The following is a 20208-nucleotide window of genomic DNA, read 5'->3' as shown; positions in this document are numbered from 1 at the left end:
AAATGGCCAACCCAACGGGTGCTTGGTATGGTTAATGAGAGCAGTACTGTTTTAAACCACCCCCACATGTTAACAAGGTTAAAAAAGCTAAAAGACTGTGTCTTACCATGGCTGCCTGCAACCTGAAATCTGTGGCCTGGCACTGCGTGAGTGATCTCTCACACAAAACCTGCAGGCTCTCAATATAAGAGGAAAAATGCAACCCTGTAACGAAAGCACATGTGCTGTGTGATGTGAACAGCAAAATCTAACGTGAAAGAGTGTACCCATTGTTCTCTAAAATGTATCTTTTTTAACCACCTCTCCCTTCTCCTCCACCAGCTGCAAATGTTTCTCCTTCACAGAGGCTAGTGAATATTCGAAAGCGGAAGCGAAGGACGCGTGATGAAATGTTTACTGAACTACAGACTGCCTCCCACGCTGACAGAGCACAGCAGAATGCGTGGAGGCAGTCAGTTACTGATTTTAGAAAAGCCCAATATGAGCGAGAGGAGAGGTGGCGTGCTGAATCGCGGGCTGAAGAGGAGAGGTGGCGTCAGCTTGCACACAGAAGGCAAGAGTCGATGCTCCGGCTGCTGGAGCATCAAACTGATATGCTCCTGCGTATGGTTGAGCTGCAGGAAAGGCAGCAGGAGCAGAGACCGCCGCTACAGCCCCTGTGTAACCAACAGCCCTCCTCCCCAAGTCCCATTGCCTCCTCACCCAGATGCCCAAGAACACGGTGGGGGGGCCTCCGACCACCCAGTCACTCCACCCTAGATGATTTCCCGAGCAATAAGTGTTAAAGTTTTAAAGTTTTAAACTGCAGTGTGTCCTTTTCCTTCCCTCCTCCCCCACCCATCCCGGGCTACCTTTGCAATTATCCCCCTAGTTGTGTGCTGAATTAATAAAGAATTCATGAATGTGAAGTAACAATGACTTTATTGCCTCTGCAAGTGGTGCTTGAAGGGGGGAGGGTAGGGGAGGGTGGGGTGGTTGGTTTACAGGGAAGTAGAGTTAACCGGGTGGGTGGGGGGGCGGAGATTTCATCAAGGAGAAACAAACAGAAGTTTCACACCGTAGCCTGGCCAGTTACAAAACTAGTTTTCAAAGCTTCTCTGATGCGCACCGCGCCCTGCTGTGCTGCTCTAACTGACCTGGTGTCTGGCTGCGCGTAATCAGCGGCCAGGCGATTTGCCTCTACCTCCCACCCCGCCATAAATGTCTCCCCCTTACTCTCACAGATATTGTGGAGCGCACAGCAAGCAGCAATAACAATGGGGATATTCTTTTCGCTAAGGTCTGAGCGAGTCAGTAAGCTGCGCCAGCGCGCTTTTAAACGCCCAAATGCACATTCCACCACCATTCGGCACTTGCTCAGCCTGTAGTTGAACAGGTCCTGACTCCTGTCCAGGCTGCCTGTGTACGGCTTCATGAGCCATGGCATTAAGGGGTAGGCTGGGTCCCCAAGGATCACGATAGGCATTTCAACATCCCCAACGGTTATTTTCTGGTCCGGGAAGAAAGTCCCTTCCTCCAGCTTTCGAAACAGAAGAGAGTGCCTGAAGACGCGAGCATCATGTACCCTTCCCGGCCAGCCCACGTTGATGTCGGTGAAACGTCCCTTGTGATCCACCAGGGCTTGCAGCAGCATTGAGAAGTACCCCTTGTGGTTTATGTACTTGGTAGCTTGGTGCTCCGGTGCCAAGATAGGGATATGGGTTCCATCTATCGCCCCACCACAGTTAGGGAATCCCATTGCAGCAAAGCCATCCACTATGTCCTGCACGTTTCCCAGAGTCACTACCCTTGATATCACCAGGTCTCTCATTGCCCTGGCAACTTGGATCACAGCAGCCCCCACAGTAGATTTGCCCACTCCAAATTGATTCCCGACTGACCGGTAGCTGTCTGGCGTTGCAAGCTTTCACAGGGCTATCGCCACTCGCTTCTCAACTGTGAGGGCTGCTCTCATCCTGGTATTCTGGCGCTTCAGGGCAGGGGAAAGCAAGTCACAAAGTTCCATGAAAGTGCCCTTACGCATGCGAAAGTTTCGCAGCCACTGGGAATCGTCCCACACCTGCAGCACGATGCGGTCCCACCAGTCTGTGCTTGTTTCCCGGGCCCAGAATCGGCGTTCCACGGCATGAACCTGCCCCAGGAACACCATGATTTCCACATTGCTGGGGCCTGTGCCTTGTGAGAGGTCTAGGTCCATGTCCATTTCCTCATCACTCTCGTCACCGCGCTGCAATCGCCTCCTCCTCGGCTGGTCCCGGTTTTGCTTTGGCATGTCCTGGCTCTGCATATACTCCAGGACAATGCGCGTGGTGTTCATAGTGCTCATAATTGCCGCGGTGATCTGAGCGGGCTCCATGATCCCAGTGCTAGCTATGGCGTCTGGTCTGAAAAAAGGCGCGAAACTAGTATCTGAAAGACCAGGGGAAGGAGGGAGGGAGGGAGGGGCGAGTGACGACATGGCGTACAGGTACAGGGAATTAAAATCAAGAAAGGTGGCTGTGCATCAGGGAGAAATACAAACAACTGTCACACAGAATGCCCCCCCCCAGAGATTGAACTCCTAAGCCTGGGTTTAGCGGGCCATTGATTTGACGGAGGGTGGGGGGAAGGAAATGAATACAGAACAAATCTATTTTTTACATCTTAAGACGACAGTGCAGCATGACTGATAGCCCTCGGCATTTTCTGGGTGCTTGGCAGCAAATACTGGGCGCTTGCCAGTATGATGATGACGGATACCAATCATAATATACTATTTACTGCCAAAAGGCAAGGGGTTGCTGCTGTGTAGCAATGTAGCCCCACGTGTGCCAGCCACATGTCTGCCAGCACCCAGATCGCCCTCGGCCTCTTCTGGGTGCTTAGCAGACAATACTTGGCAGAAAATAATATACTATGACTGATAGCCATCATTGTCCGACGAGGATGGTTACCAGTCGTAATAAACCATCTACTGCCAAAAGGCAAAAGGTAAGGGGCTGGTGCAATGCAGCCCTACGGCTGCCAGCCCCACAGCTACCAGCACCCAGATCGCCGATGAAGGCTACCAGTCATGCTGCACTGTCTACCGCCAAAAGGCAGTTAGCTGCTGCTGCTGCGTAGCAATGCAGTCCCACGTCTGCCGGCACCTGGATGACATATGGTGACGGTGAGCTGAGCTGAGCGGGCTCCATGCTTGCCGTGGTATGTTGTCTGCACAGGTAACCCAGGTAAAAAGGCGCGAATCTATTGTCTGCCGTTGTTGTGACGGAGGGGGAGGGGCCTGACGCAATGTACCCAGAACCCCCCTCGGCACTGTTTTGCATCATTCGGGCATTGCGATCTCAACCCATAATTCCAATGGGCGCCGGAGACTGCGGGAACTGTGGGATAGCTACCCATAGTGCAATGCGCCGGAAGTCGACGCTAGCCTCGGTACTGTGGACGCGGTCCGCCGACTTCATGCACTTAGAGCATTTTATGTGGGGACACACACAATCGGCTGCATACAACCGATTTCTATAAAACCGGCTTCTATAAATTCGACCTAATTTCGTAGTGTAGACATACCCTCAGTTGGGAGAGGGCTGCCAGAGGAGCAGGACATCTCTTCCTTGCTGCCGGGGCCCAGAGCTGAAGGAGACGGCTGCCCGACCAGAGGAGTTACCTGAATTGCTGGAGACCAGCAATGCAGACAAACTGCTGGGGCTGCCATTGGCTGTTTACCCCAGAGAGACCCAGGATGACCCCAGAACCCAGGTGCCCCAAACTGGGGAGGGTAGAAAGGAGCCCAGGGACACCAAATAGGGTTTGGCTGTGGAACTATTGTGAACTGGCCAGCGTGTTGTGGGCAGATCCCTGCTGACCTAGCGGCAAACTACCCTGCCACTAATAGGGCCCTGGGTTGGGACGCAGTGGAGTGGGAGGGCCTGCATCCCACTACCTGTGAAGGGTGGCCACCTCCCCACTAATAAGCCAGGAGGCCTGAATTGGTCTGGCGCCCACCGGAGCTAGGGCGCCAGGAGCATTTGCTGTCGCTCCGAGTTGAGAGCTAATTCCCAACCCTGAACTGCTGGGCTGTATCACAGGGACTCAGCCTGAGCTATAAACTGTGAATTGCCCTGATTGAGGGACTGGGGCAGAGAGACTAACTAAGGCCTGGGCTGATTGTTGGCCAGGCCTGCTAACTGCTCACTGCCCTGATTGAGGGATTGGGCAGAGGGACTAACTGCTATTTGGATTAATCACCAGGTGGACTCACCAGCTGGGAGCTGCGCCCTGCTTGAAAAACAGCAAGGCGGCATGGCCTCCCGCCCTGTCAGAAGGGAAGAGACACACGCCCCTCCTTACAAACTCAAATGTGAAATTGAAGAACTACTAACTGTGGTATATAACATCATTTAAATCAGCTTCTGTACTAAATGACTGGAGGATAGCTAATGTGACACCAATTTTTTAAAAAGGCTCCAGAGGTGACCCCGGCAATTATAGGCCGGTAAGCCTAACTTCAGTACCGGGCAAACTAGAAAAGAATTATCAGACACATAGATGAACATGATTTGTTGGGGAAGAGTCAACATGATTTTTGTAAAGGGAAATCATGCTTCACCAATCTACTAGACTTCTTTGAGGGGATCAACAAGCATGTGGACAAGGGGGATCCAGTGGATATAGCGAACTTAGATTTTCAGAAAGCCTTTCACAAGGTCCCTCACCAAAGGCTCTTAAGCAAAGTAAGCAGTCATAGGATAAGAGGGAAGGTCCTCTCATGGATCAGTAACTGGTTAAAAGACAGGAAACAAAGGATAGGAATAAATGGTCAGTTTTCAGAATGGAGAGAGGTAAATATTTCACCCAGGGGTCTGTACTGGGCCCAGTCCTATTTAACATATTTATAAATGATCTGGAAAAAGGGGTAAACAGTGAGGTGGCAAAATTTGCAGATGATACAAAACTACTTAAGATAGTTAAGTCCAAAGCAGACTGTAAAGAGCTACAAAGGGATCTCACAAAACTGGGTGACTGGGCAAGAAAATGGCAGATGAAATTCAATGTTGATAAATGCAAAGTATTGCACACTGAAAAACATAATCCCAACCAGTGTTCCCTCTAATCACCTTCGGATATGCATCCGAAGAAGTGGGTTGTAGCCCACGAAAGCTTATGCTCTAATAAATTTGTTAGTCTCTAAGGTGCCACAAGTACTCCTGTTATTTTTGCACCTTCATATTGGTGCACATAACAAAATTCATGTGGTGGGGGTGGGGCCGAGGGGTTCGGAGGGTGGGAGGGGGTTGGGGATGAGGGGCTCAGGACTGGGGCAGAGGGTTGGGATGCAGAGGTGTGAGGACTCCGGCTGGGGGTGCGGGCTCTGAGGTGGGGGCAGGGATGAGGGGTTTGGGGTGCAGTAAGGTGTTCTGGGCTACAGCAGGGAGAGAGGACACCCCCAGCTCTCTCTCCCTGCAGCAGCAGCTGGGCTAGGGGAGAGAGGTGCCTCTCCCCGCTGGGGCAGCTCTGGGGTGGGAGCTACAGGATAGGCACCCCTCCCTCGGCCCCCGCAGGTCTGGCCAGGGCTGACTTCAGGGACGGGTGCCCCGGACGCAACAGGTCCAGGCCGTGCCGTGCCGCCACGGTCCAGGCCGTGCCGCCTGTGTTCGGGCCGGGCAACCATGGCTGGGTCCGGGCCTGAAGCACACTGCCCTAGCTGCGGCTGGGTCCAGGCCATGCCGCACCGCCCCGTCCAGGTTCGGGCCAGTGTAGGGGCACCCCGGGCACGGCAGGTCCGGGTTGTGGCATAGTTGGGGCCGGGAGGCCGCCCCGGCCGTGGCAGGTTGGGGACCGGGCTAGTGTGAAAGTTACTAGTGACCCCCCTTAACGGCTAGTAGCCGTTATGTCAGCCAGCGGCCATTAGGGGGAAGCAGACACCTTAAGTACACAGTAGCCTGAACTTTTCAACTGTCTTCCCTTTCAAGGCCTTAAGGTAGTTGAAGCTGGTCCCAAGCCGGTTTTCACTGACCAGATAGGAAAAGCACGGGTCTGACAACCACCAATCAAGTGTTAACACGGCAAGGGCCTTTGTCTAAATGTGTATAAAGGATCTATAAAATGTGTGTAAGACAGAGTTTTTGTACCAAGCTGCAAAGCTCTCCTTTCTTCTGCAGAATAAAGCAACTCTTCCTTATCCCTGTCTGGCTGTTATTGGCTCTCAGCTAGATGGACCCGATATTTCGGTGACAGTTTCTGGCGACTCCGCCGGGACTCTCCTAGCTTGGACATTGGACTCCAGACGGCTGCGGCGAACTGGGAACGGCGCCAACGGGGTGTTTCGCCCCTTTTCTCTGCTTCACCACGGCCCCTGGGGTTCGTGTTCCGATAAGGTGAGTCCTAATAGGATAAGGAGACACTATTTGGTTCTGGTTCTGGTCTGGTTCTGTTCTGGTTAACCGGTTAATGAATTTCTGTCTTATACATTTGGGCGTTAGGTGTGTGGACGGAACGGAGCCTCTCATTCGTAATTCCTCAGAGTGGAAGCCATTGCGTGCGATGAAGCTCTGAGGTCGAATTGGGATCCTTCTGTCCCGTCCCCTGTAGCGGTCAGTATTAGTAGAAATTCCTGTAATAGGATCCTATTAGGCCATAATTCCCTCTGTTCTCTGTGTAATTCTCTGTTAGAGTGTCAGCAGGCAGATGGGTGGGTCTCTGGTAAAATCCTCTAAGGATAGCCCTTTGGAATATATGTTAAGTAAATGGCCTTTCAAAAAAAGAAATAGTTACACCTTGTGTAAAAATTGATGTGGCTAGTGTTGTGGAAATTGAATTGTGGAGAGGATGTGCATTTTCCCCAGAACATGTGCAGTGTATATTGTAGTAGAGGTAAAAGAAATGCAAACCTACCAATATAGGTTGTGTTGTCTTTTTCAAATCACTATGTTTGAAAGCAGAAGTTAGAAGTAAAAGGCAATCAAAAGTCTGGGAAAGTTAATTGTGTCCCTTTTTAAGTAAAAATCTTTAAGCTGTGGATAGCTTTGAATCTGAAAGCAAGCCAGAAAGCATCTGTATTAATGCAATTTTCTAACTAATAAGATGGAAGCCACTGAAACCTGGGCTGCCTATAAAACAAATACAAGGAAATATGGGGTAATTCCTCTGTTTTGCCTAAAATCAACAAAAGTATGTCTATATAAAAAATATTTTAAGCAATGACTGACTGCCCAGAAGGGGTAGACCTCTGTTCTTTTGTCTTTCAGATCATCAGAGAAAATGGATGCCAGCTGAATAGCATTCAACGTACCATGCATTTACTGGCACAATAGGAATTATTTTTGTGTTCTATGGCCAAAATTGTTATTAAAATTTGCATACCAACAGTCTTTGGAAGCAAGGACATGGAAGGTTAACCCACTCCCCATATTGCCCATGGGATCCTTCTGGCTACCTCAGATTTCTAGCCAGAGGGCTGGGAAGGGAGGAAAGCTATTGGACACCAGAGGTTGTACCGAGTGGACTCCTCAAAAGTGTGTGTGCTTGTCCTGGTTTGTTGCTCCAAAGCTCTGTAATAAAGTTATTTTACTGGAAGGGTGTACAAGGCATACCTTAAGTAATAAAACTAATGTACTGTATAATGGCAATGTGTATGTGTTCATTGTTTAAAAAAAGGTGTATAGGTAAAAAGTGAAAGTTTCCTTTGTAGGTTAAAAAAAGCCAAAAAGAAGGAGAAGGAAAAAAGAACAGAACGAGTTAACTAAAAAAAAAAAAATATAGCTAGCAAGCTCAATCCAAAAATAAGATGCTGGCCCCAATCAAGGACATTGCCCACAGCTAAGACTTGGCTAACAGCCAAGAAAAGGGGGGCCTGAATGTGCCCAAGCAACTATAAAATCTGCAAAACACTGCCTGGCATTAATGAAATGTGTTAGGTTTCTCTTCTCACAGATAAAAGAAGTGCTACCCAAAGACCCTAGCAGCCCTGCCGTTCATTGAAACAAGGAGACTAAGTCTATGTAAAGATCCACCAATGAAAGACTGCTTTGGCTCCATGCTGGAAAGGCCCTTTCCAAGTCCTGTTAACCACCAACACCGCTGTGAAGTGCCAAGGACTGCCTACCTGGACCCATGCTTTTCACTGTAAAAAGACCCCTCCACCTCGGGAGGACTCTCCGACTGATAAGCCTATTTCTCCTTCTAGCTCTGCTGTGCCTTCTGGACAGCAGAAAAGAAAAAAAAAGACAAGGTAAAGTGCTAGTAACCTCTCCCTTGTCCACCAACAGACCTACTGTGCCTTTAAATTTAAAAAAAAAAAAAAACCTCAAAACCATTACAGGGTAATGTGCTAGTAACCTCTCCCCTGTATAATGCTAAACCATAACTGTTTAAAAAAAACAAAAAACAAAAAAACACTTGCTTCATTGGAACCACCAAAGTCCAGGAATTCCTGCCTACAAAAAACATTAAAAACTGACCCTGGTAAAAAACCAAAAAATTATACACTGGCAGGAAGAAACTTGTGGAACCCATACTTAAAAATGTGGTATAGTACTACACCAAAAAAAAAGTATTAAAATATCAATAAACTGTAATTAACACTACACTAGGAACTGTCAAATTTTCATTACCCTTATCCAGTTTCCAGATCACCTCTACATACCCAAATTGCTCACAGGGGGCTGCCATTAAATTAGCACAACAAACGGCTTGGGTTATTTCCTCTAATAAAAAAAAAACAAAAAACAAAACTTAACCGGATCCCTTTGGGATGGGGCCAATAGTGCAGCAGCAGTTTAAAATATTTTTAAAAGCCAAAAACATAATAAAAAATTAAAGCAATTAGAAAAGGCCACTAGCCTTATTTTTGGAGCACAGCTAACCCAGGTACAGGCTGGAATTGGTGAGTTACATGTTATCTCCGCCCTTAGTTCTATAACCCAGAAGTTGCTAACAAAAATGGTATTAAATATCACTAAGGCTGAAAAGGCATTGCAGTAAAATCTATCATGTTCAGGCTTGGCCCACTGCCCTTACAAACACATCAGGAGTACTATCTAATCTGTAGCCATAAAAACATACTTGGAAACTTTCTGGGTAAAAGTGCAAACGTTCTCAATGCTCCTTCCAAGCATATGGACCAATTAGGAAAGTGTGGCCTCCCACATACCGAATCCCGCCAGGTCCATAAAAAAAATGCATGTAAAATTAAGTAATTCACCAAAACATCTAAAAAATTAAACTACCACCGATGCCCTGGTGGACTTGGCAACCGCACACAAAAAAACTAAGGCAAATGGTTCTCCAGAACCGCTTGTCTCTAGATATCTTTCCCTCCAGCTTAATCGCAAATTGCGTAACGGGCCTGACAATTTGGATTTGTCAGGCCCGAAGGGGGAACTGTAAAAGTTATTAGTGACCCCCCTTAACAACTAGTAGCCATTATGTCAGCCAGCGGCCATTAGGGGGAAGCAGACACCTTAAGTACACAGTAGCCTGAACTTTTCAACTGTCTTCCCTTTCAAGGCCTTAAGGTAGTTGGAGCTGGTCCCAAGCCGGTTTTCACTGACCAGATAGGAAAAGCACGGGTCTAACAACCACCAATCAAATGTTAACACGGCAAGGGCCTTTGTCTAAATGTGTATAAAAAAATCTGTAAAATGTGTGTAAAACAAAGTTTTTGTACCAAGGTGCAAAGCTCTCCTTTCTTCTGCAGAATAAAGCAACTCTTCCTTATCCCTGTCTGGCTGTTATTGGCTCTCAGCTAGGTGAAACCGATATTTCGGTAACAGGCTAGGTTGGGGCCAGGGGAGGGCCACCCCTCCCCTGGCCACGGCAGGTCCCCGGGCGGGTTCCCTGAGTGCCTGCACAACACTAAATAGGCTGCTGCATGGCTGCACAGCTGGGCAGCTTACAGGAAACTTAGATCCCAACTATACGTATAAAATGATGGGGTCTAAATTAGCTGTTACCACTCAAGAAAGATCTTGGAGTCGTTGTGGCTAGTTCTCTGAAAACATCCACTCAATGTGCAGGGGCAGTCAAAAAAGCGAACAGAATGTTGGGAATCATTAAGAAAGGGATAGATAAGAAGACAGAAAATATCGTATTGCCTCTATATAAATCCATGATACACCCACATCTTGAATACTGCATGCAGATGAGGTCTCTCCATCTCAAAAAAGATGTATTGGATTTGGAAAAGGTTCAGAAAAGGGCAACAAAAATGATTAGGGCTATGGAACAACTTCCGTATGAGGAGAGATTAATAAGACTGGGACTTTGCAGCTTGGAAATGGGGGGATATGATAGAGGTCTATAAAATCATGACGTGTGGAGAAAGTAAATAAGGAAGTGTTATTTACTCCTTCTCATAACACAAGAACTTGGGGTCACCAAATGAAAATAATAGGCAGCAGGTTTAAAACAAACAAAAGGAAGTATTTCTTCATACAATGCACAGACAACCTATGGAACTCTTTGCCAGAGGATGTTGTGAAGGCCAAGACTATAACAGGGTTCAAAAAAGAACTAGATAAGTCCATAGAGGATAGGTCCATCAATGGCTATTAGCCAGGATGGGCAGGGATGGTGTCCCTAGCCTCTGTTTGCCAGAAGCTGGGAATGAGTGATAGGGGATGGATCACTTGAAGATTACCTGTTCTATTCATTCCCTCTGGGGCACCAAGCATTGGCCACTGTTGGAAGACAGGATGCCGGGCTAGATGGACCTTTGGTCTGACCCAGTATGGCCATTCTTATGTTCTTATCTACAAGACAATGGAGAACCCCAGACACATCGCCAAACTCATCCCTTTCATCCTCACCCATAACAATTTTACATTCAACAACAAACTGTCCAAACCATGGGAACAGCCCTGGGTACTAAGATGAATCCCCAATATGCCAACCTCTTCATGGCCTCTCAAGTAAGAATTTCTGGACAAACACACCACAAAGCCAATGATATACCTGAGATACATCAACGATATTTTCATCCTCTGGACAGATGCCCTAAACTCCCTCATAGACTTCCACCACAACTTCAGCAACCACCACCAATCCATTAAACTCTCTCTAAAACACTCCTGCATCAGCATTAATTTCCTGGACACTAGAACCAGCTTCAGCAATGGAATCCTACAGACATCTATATACAAGAAACCCATGAATCATCACTCTTACCGTCACAGATCCAGTAACCACCCCTCACACACCAAGAAATCTGTTATCTACAGCCAGGCAGATCCCACGGAATATGTGCTGAGGAGGAAATCTTAACACAGTGAAAACCGCCTTCACCAAACAAGGATATGCCACCAGAGAAGTAGATTGCATCATGGACTGGGCCACCCAAATATGCTAAGAGAGTCTGCTGCAATATGGAAAAAAAACCAACCCTCTCCAGCAGCACACCCCTCATTGTCACCTACCACCCCACAATGGAACCCATACAAGATATCATTAAACAATTACAACCCATACTCAATAGCAAAGAATTTTAATGAATCTGTAAACTTGGGGGTCATACCCTATGACTGGAGAATTGCTAATATAGTGCCTACTTTTAAGAAAGGCAAAAAAAGTGATCTGGGAAATTACAGGCCTGTTAGTTTGAGCTCAACTGTATGCAAGGTCTTGGAACAAATTTTGAAATAGAAGGAAGTTAAGGACATAGAGGTTAACAATAACTGGGATAAAATACAACATGGTTTTACAAAAGGTAGCTCATGCCAGACCAACCAGATTTCTTTTTTGAGAAGATAACTGATTTTTTAGACAAAGGAAATGCAGTAGATCTAATCTACCTGGATTTCAGTAAGGTATTTGATACAGTTCCACATAGGAAATTATTAGTTAAATCTGAGAAGATGGGGATTCATACGAGAATTGCAAGGTGGATAAGTAACTGCTTATAGGGGAGACTACAATGGGTCATACTGAAAGGTGAACTGTCAGGCTGGAGGGAGGTTACTAGTGGAGTTCCTCAGTGATCGATCTTGGGACCAATCTTATTTAACAGTTTATTACTGACCTTGGCACAAAAAGTGGGAGTGTGCTAATAAAATCTGTGGATGACACAAAGTTGGGAGGTATTGCCAATATGGAGGAGGACCGGAATATCATACACAGATCTGGACAACCTTGTAAACTGGAGTAGTAGAAATGGGATGAGATTGAATAGTGAAAAGTGGAAGGTCATGCACTTAGGGACTAACAACAAGAATTTTTGCTATAAATAAAAAATATAAATATCTGAGAATCCATCTTAATAAATAAATTAAAGACAATAACATTTTCATGGAAAACTTATGTCAGAACCTTCAGATCACCTCGACAATGCATGATCAGTACAGTTACAATGAACATTGATGTAGGAGAACTACAGTACATGGATATAGCTATTTATCTCTATCTACTAGAAAATAAGATATAGTCTCTTATCCCAGTTAAGATGGGTCATTGCTAAAGTCATCAGAACATGATATTGCCAGGAACACAGTAGTTATTGTTAAATCAGCTGCACTAGATACGAGTTGGAGATACCCAGCTGGGGATGTATCAGTTGGAAGTGACAGAGGAAGAGAAAGACCAGGATGTATTGCTTGATCACAGGATGCGTATGAGCCACCCACGTGATGCAGCCATGAAAAAGGCTAATGCAATCCTGGGATGCATCAGGCGAGGTATTTCCAGTAAAGACAGGGAAGTGTTAGTACCATTATACAAGGCACTGGTGAGACCTCATCTGGAATACTGTGTGCAGTTCTGGTCTCCCATGTTTAAGAAAGATGAATTCAAACTGGAACATGAGCAGAGAAGGGCTACTAGGTGATCAGGGGAATGGAAAACCTACCTCATGAGAGGAGACTCAGACTTTAAGGTCAGAAGGAACCATCATGATCGTCTAGTCTGATCTCCTGCACATCGCAGGCCACAGAACCTCACCCACCCACTCCTGTAATAGACCCCTAACCCCAGGCTGAGTTACTGAAGTCCTCAAATCATGGTTTAAAGACTTCAAGTTACAGAGAATCCACCATTTACACTAGTTTAAACCTGCAAGTGACCCGTGGTGAAACCAAACATTACTATGCTCTCAAATTAACTTACACAAAAAAATGATAAAAGACAAAAATACCCTATCACCTGTGGGTGAACCCTCTTCACAAAGCGACCACTTTACATCTGACTTGCCCCTCCTTGTCCTCAAAGGAAACCTGCACAAGACCTTCAAAAGACAAGCCTGGGATCTTAAATTCATAACTTTGCTAGACACTAAGGCTATGTCTACACTACACAGCTTTTAGCGACATGGCTGTGTTGCTACAGCCATGCCGCTAAAAGTCACGCAGTGTAGCCGCTGACATAAAACTTCCACCCCCAATGAGCGGCGTTTGCATTGTCAGCAGGAGAGCGTTTCTGATGACAAAGCGCTGTTCACACTGGCGCTTGTCATTGGCAAAACTTTTGTCTTTCGGGGGGAGAGGGGGAGGGTTAACACCTCTGAATGAGAAGTTTTGTCATTCAATTGCCAGTGTAGACATAGCTTACAAATCATGGTCTTGCAGAGACACTGGATTTATGGCTTATTACAACAAGCTGTAACCCACTAACCCCCTTTTTGCCCTATGACTACAGAGGTGTGAACCGGCCACTTCACCTTGAAAGGTCCCTTACAATATGAGTAATCTACTTATGCTAAACAATCTGTTCCACCTTATATTTAGCTGTGAGACTCTGAGTACCTTTCCCAGCCCTGAAGAGTTCTGTTTAAGCTCGAAAGCTTGTCTCTCTCCCCAACAGACATTGGTCCAATAAAAGCTATTCCCTCCTGCACCTAGTATCTCTAATATCCTGGGACCAATGCAGCTCCAACAGAAGAGATTTATTTATTAGCCACAGTGGAACAGCTTTCATGGAGAGACCGAGGAAACCCTAGCAGAATATGCCACAGCTCAGCGCTTAGAGCATGCTCCTAAGCAGTGGGAGACCTCTGACCTGGAGGTGGGGAGGAACTGAACCCAGGTATCCCATATCCAGGTGAGTGCGCTACCCATTGGGCACCACTACTTCCTCCTCTAGCCAGATTCTGAATGGGGCACACTCCAACCGTGAATAAGCACGCCTACTGACACAAGACAGGCAGGTGAAACCTTGTCTCCATAGGCATGGGAACCAGGGCCGTTGAGAGCAGGTTTGGGCCCCGGTGAAAATTTTTTTTCGGGCCCCACAGCAAGGGCGGACCGGCTAAACAGGGCCGACGAGAGTGGGGGGAAGCCAGGCCCCGGGCCCTATTCTGGACCGCCAGGCCCCGGTAATTTGTACCGGCTTCCCCCCCTCTCGTTGGCCCTGGTGGGAACTAGGGGTGTGGGGGATGCTGCAGCATTCCCAGTTTTGGGCGGGGTCCTGGCCCCGTGCCCCGGGGTCCACTACTGGCCCTACATGTGGGGTCCCGGCTGCCGCCGGACCCGCGCCCGGGGCTCTGCTCCCAGACCTGAGCTGTCAGAGTGCCTCCATTCCCTACCACTATACTATCAAGGAACCTGTGAAAGTTATGTGTCACAGTTCAGCCTCTTGCATATTTTGTTTCCCCTCAGAGTTAGCAAAATATGCTTGCCATGGGGTACTGGAAATGCTTGTGGGAAGCATGAGGATAGTAGCTTCTCTTGCAAGGCAAATCTGAACAAACCTGGTCAGTGATCTCCCCACTGCCAAACTTTCTCCTACCGCCCTGCAATGCAGGCTGGGTCATTCAGGCTGACTGAGTGGGTGGCACAAAGAATGTGCCAAGAACTGCCCTGTGCAATGTGGTGGTTGGGAACTGGGGGGGTGGGGTTTGCGGGGAGAGGTGGGCACTAGTGCATAGAGGTTTCCTGTTAAATTCGGAGATAGTGGAACCTACAAGATGACTTATATACGGTCTAGATGAGGGGCCTCGACTGTCCTTTCACTATTTGTTGTGCTTTAAGAGCTTTCTTCTCAACGTATATGGAAAGTGGAAGTGTCTTACAGCTATAAACCTGCTCCCTCTAATATGCAAGTTGTCTGGTGATTTTGGAAAGAGGACTTTTCCTATCAAAAGCTGAAGTGGCAGCTCAGTCCCGGACCTGCACTCGGGGTCAGGAGCGGCGCCAGGGTTTTTGGCACCCTAGGCGGGGGTCCTTCCGCGCTCCCGGTCGTCGTTGGCGATTCTGCGGAGGGGGGGGGGTCCTTCCACGCTCCCGGTCTTCGGGGCACTTCGGCGGCGGGTCCCGGAGCAAGTGAAGGACCCGCCGCAGAATTGCCGCCGAAGACCCGGAGCGTGGAAGGACCCCCCCCCACCGCCGAATTGCCGCCGAGGGTGGCAAAATGCCGCCCCCCCAAATCCTGGTGTCCTAGGCAACCGCCTAGGTCGCCTAAATGGAAGCACCGGCCCTGCTTGGGGTCCCGGCTGCTGGCCCCGTACCTGGGGTCCTGGCTGCCGCCGGCCCCTTACTCAGGGCTCTTTTCCTGGCCCCGTACCCGGGGTCCTGGCTGCTGCTGGCCCCTCACTCAGGGCTCTTTTCCTGGCCCTGCACCCAGGGTCCTGGCTGCAAGGCCCACACCTGGGGCTCTGCTCCCACCCCCAGCTGTGGTCCCAGTCTCAGCCCCCTTACCCCGTCCGCATCCCCCTCCTCCCGGAGCCAGCTCTGGGGAGAGGGGGCACAAACAGGGTAAGGGGGGGGTGCGAGGTAAAAAGGTTGGGGACCACTGACTTTCAGAATCCCCACTGTAAAAATTGTTCTAGCGCCACTGCTTGTCTTTCTCTGGTTTGTGAATCACTCAGAGCTTGCGGGGAGCAGAGGGGCAGCAGGGCTCATGCGCCAAGACAGACACTTAGGCACTGAGTAAGTTTAGGGGCCTACAGGTTTGGGGCAAATGTTGTGCAGTGGAGAAGCACATCTGAGATTTAGGTGCCTAAGTCAGGGGTGTAGGCACCTGAGTACCTTCAGGGCTCAGGGTCCGGGCCATTGTAACTGTAACAAGAGAACTGCAGGCATTTGAACTTGGCTAATCTACATCGTTCAGCAACAGCAGCTCTCCCTGCTTCCCAGCAGAGCGTTCCGAGCCTTCACTATTCTTAGCAAGGCTTCTCCTGAACATGTCCCAGGACACCCCAAAGTGTGAGTTTAAACAATGAACAGGACACAGCCAGCTCCAGCTTGGCTCAGAACGCATATGGCTCATTCTCAGGCCAGCAGGACAGGGGCGTGTTATGTTTGATTCTAAAGGAAATAACTGTTTTTGTCCCAAAGCCATTCCCTGCATGTGTGACCCCAACATCACAGCCTTCAGAACCCAGGAGTGAAACTGACTATGAACAAGAGGGAAACTGACTCCCACTGTGCAGCATCAACCCAGAGAAGACAAAGGCAAAGCCAAGAAGCAAACAAACAGCAGGCACCCAGGTGGGTGTTTAGATAACCTTACCATGTGAATAGGCTACAGTGCTCTTAGGGATGAAGGCAAAGAAACATGTTTGTTTCAAGCAGGATTTTTCACCTGACAGTGTCGCTTTAAGACAACACCACAGAGGGGTGCCAGTGTAAATGAGCGAGTCTACTTTGCACCACAGTCCTCATGCCTTGGTTGTGTGGGCTCCAAGAGTGCCCAGATTGCCAACCCTTACTCCCCGAGGAACACCACTGGAGTCTATAGGGCATTGTGCTGAACAGCGACCCAGGCTTGCTCAGTTGCAGATTCCTTTATTTGCTCTTGCTTCAGTTCTAATGTGGGGATGGGTGAGTCGGTAGGCAACAGCAGTCCCAAATGCCCACCAGCGTTTAATTTGTAATGAAAGAGATGCTGGGGCTCAAGCCATTTTTTTACATTCATAACTGATGCAGGAAGCCCAGAAGTACCAGAGCTCTGAACGGCCAAGCCTAGAGGTGCCAGTGCTCAGGCCTGGCACAAATAAAGCACAGTTGCCCGTAAATGGGTACTCATCAGAAAATGAGGCTGAATTACTTTCTGGGCGCTGTAGTGCTTCAGTGTAGCCACTCACTGCTGCAGATGGGAAGGGTTCTCCCATTGCTGTAGTTAATCTGCCACCCTGAGGGGTGGTAACTCAGGCTACGTCTTCACTACAGGGGGGGGGGGGGGTCGATTTAAGATACGCAAATTCAGCTACGCGAATAGCGTAGCTGAATTCGACGTATCGCAGCCGACTTACCCCGCTGTAGGGACAGTGGCAAAATCGACCTCTGCGGCTTCCCGTCGATGGCGCTTACTCCCACCTTTGCTGGTGGAGTAAGAGCGTCGATTCGGGGATCGATTGTCGCGTCCCAACGGGACGCGATAAATCGATCCCCGAGAGGTCGATTTCTACCCGCCGATTCAGGCGGGTAGTGTAGACCTAGCCTTAGTTGACAGAAGAAGTCTTCCCTCAACCTAGTGCTTTCTGCACCGGGGTCAGGTCGGCTTAATTGCGTCGCTCAAGGGGGTGGATTTTTCACACACCTGAGTGACGTAGCTGGATTGACCTAGCTTGTTAGTGTAGCCCAGGCCTAAGTGACACCAAGGCTTCCAGGAGTCTAGAACTAGCTATGCTGCAAACACAGAATGTGTGTGCAGATGTTCGTGTATGTGGGCATGCATGCGTGTGTATGTGTGTTTTCATGTGTGTACACACATGTAGAAACTTGGCACTAAGCAGCTTTAGTGAAACACGTCAAGGCAGATTTGTACCCTCCAAACACACAAGGAGATTGAAAGTGGCAGAGAGACCCCTGGCCACAACGGGGGTTTGCCCCGGCAGCACTGTGTCCAGCGAAGGGAGGGGATGAGAGTGGGTACTGGCGGGGAGTCCCAGCACCGGGGGACAAAGCATGCTGTTGCTGTGGCACTGACTGCACCTGCACTCGGCTCTTACCTTGATTTTCTGCACTGTCCGGCTCTCCCCTGGCGTCTGGCTCCACACCATCACCCCACCCTTGTTGTACTGGCTATGCCAGCCCTCCAGGCTCTCGCACTGGTCCCTGAATGAGCTGAAGTCAGAGTCGTCCGGGATATAAACCATCTCCCCTCCTCTCGACATGGAGATGAGCTTTGCCAGGCCAGAGTGCTGTGGCCAGTGTGCGCCAACCTCCAGGGCCTGGAAAGTGGCTTTGCAGCACCAGGCACAGGACGGGTCTCTGCCTGGCCTGCTCAGAAACTTCCAGCTGCTGTCCTGGCTCTGCTCAGCTTTGCCTTGAGCTGGCTTCTCTGCTGTGCTGCGTCCCTGCCCTACTCACCCTACCGCCCTCGCCCCCAGAACCTGGAGTCCATCCCTCTGCTCTCCCCAAACCTCCCCTTGCCAGGAGCTGTGCGCTGTGTCCTCCGGCAGACTCCTACTCTCTCCGTTCCATAAACTGCACTGTGCAGAGTAATTATCAGGAAGGCTCCTTCTCTGTAGTTGTTAATGCAGCTGCTGGGAGCTCAGATATCAGATAAGCTCTGCCGACTGGTATCCCATTTCCTGGCCAGCAGGATCTCTGCTCCTCTATTATTCAGCAGGTAACATCACACAGGTGTCTCAGATTTCTGCCCCAAGCTGCTGCCTCCCCCTCCCCTCCCCCGTTCCTTCCCTCCCCCGCCCATCGCTCACCGGCTTCTGTCTCACAGTCTCTGGGTTTGACTTTGCAGCACTGAGTTACAGAATCAGCTGATCACCTGCTGGGAACAGCAGCCACCGAGTCTGATGGGACTCGCTGACTGCAGGGCATGGGTCAGAGAGGTCAGAGAGGGGACAGGCCTGCCTCAGCCAGCCTGCAGAATCACACCTGTCCAGGACAAACCACAAGGCTCTGGCAGTGGGTTCAAAGGCCAGGCTGTCTTTTGCCGGCACTGCCTGTGGCTGAGGGGCAGGGCAGTGCTGTGTTGTGACCCCGAGAACCCCTCAGCACCAATTACAAAGGGTTCAAACCCTCTCGGGAGCTGCCACCTGATGTGCCAAGATTACCTCTGCTCCTGCCTTCCTGCCCCGTCAGCTTAGGACTTCAGTGCCCTGCTTGGTTTGAGCCAGACTCATTAGCCTGCTGCAAACCCAGACCCAGGTCTGAATCACGTCCCCTAACAGCTGTAGATTTACCTGAAAGCAGCTAACAGAAGTGTTCCTGTCTTTAACACTTAGATGCCCAACTCCCAATGGGGTCTAAACCCAAATAAATCCATTTTACCCTGTATAAAGCTTATGCAGGGTAAACTCAAATTGTTTGCCCTCTATAACACTGATAGAGAGATATGCACAGCTGTTTGCCCCCCCCCCCCAGTATTAACACATACGCTGGGTTAATTAATAAGTAAAAAGTGATTTTATTAAATACAGAAAGTAGGATTTAAGTGGTTCCAAGTAGTAACAGACAGAACAAAGTAAGTCACCAAGCAAAATAAAATAAAACACGCAAATCTATGTCTAATCAAACTGAATACAGATAATCTCACCCTTAGAGATACTTCAGTAAGTTTTTTCCTCAGACTGGACACCTTCCAGGCTTGGGCACAATTCTTTCCCCTGGTACAGCTCTTGTTCCAGCTCAGGTGGTAGCTAGGGGATTCTTCATGATGGCTCTCCTTTGTTCTCTTCCACCCATTTATATATCTTTTGCATAAGGAGGGAATCCTTTGTCCCTCTGGGTTCCCACTCCCCCCCCCCCCTTCTCAGTGGAAAAGCACTAGGTTAAAAATGGATTCCAGTTCAGGTGACAAGATCACATGTCACTGTAAGACTCCAAGCCTTCATTCCTCCCAGCCTGACTCACAGGAAGGCCTGCAAGCAAACAAAGCCATCCACAGTCAATTGTCCTGGTTGATGGAAGCCACCAAGATTTCAAACAACCATTAATGGCCCACACTTTGCATAATTACAATAGGCCCTCAGAGTTATATTTCATATTTCTAGTTTCAGATACAAGAGTGATACATTTATACAAATAGGATGACCACACTCAGTAGATTATAAACTTTGTAATGATACCTTACAAGAGACCTTTTGCATGAAGCATATTCCAGTTACATTATATTCACTCATTAGCATATTTTTATAAAATCATATAAAGTGCAACGTCACAGTCATGTAACCACAGCACCTACCACACCTGACAAACTCGCTACACCTAACACATTGCTGTCATGGTATTTATCTACAAAGAATGTTGTGTAAGGCCAGACCTGCGACTGGTCATCAATATCACTGTGAAATGTACGTACTGACACTTGCATGAGGAATTATGAATACTCACTGATATT

At 48.7% G+C, this 20208-nt stretch overlaps 1 protein-coding gene across 1 annotated transcript in view; it reads right to left on the bottom strand.

Moving 5' to 3' along the window:
- Positions 1–18019, bottom strand: part of LOC135882751 (START domain-containing protein 10-like) — a 43611-nt gene extending 25592 nt beyond the window's left edge. The window contains exon 1 of the mRNA XM_065409769.1: positions 17855–18019. Within this exon, the coding sequence (XP_065265841.1) occupies positions 17855–18019 (165 nt within the window). The remainder of the gene's footprint in view (positions 1–17854) is intronic.
- Positions 18020–20208: the final 2189 nt, after the last annotated feature.

Source organism: Emys orbicularis, chromosome 8 (genome assembly GCF_028017835.1).
Source record: "Emys orbicularis isolate rEmyOrb1 chromosome 8, rEmyOrb1.hap1, whole genome shotgun sequence".
NCBI lineage: Eukaryota > Metazoa > Chordata > Testudines > Emydidae > Emys > Emys orbicularis.
This window is presented reverse-complemented; position numbering and strand designations above follow the sequence as displayed.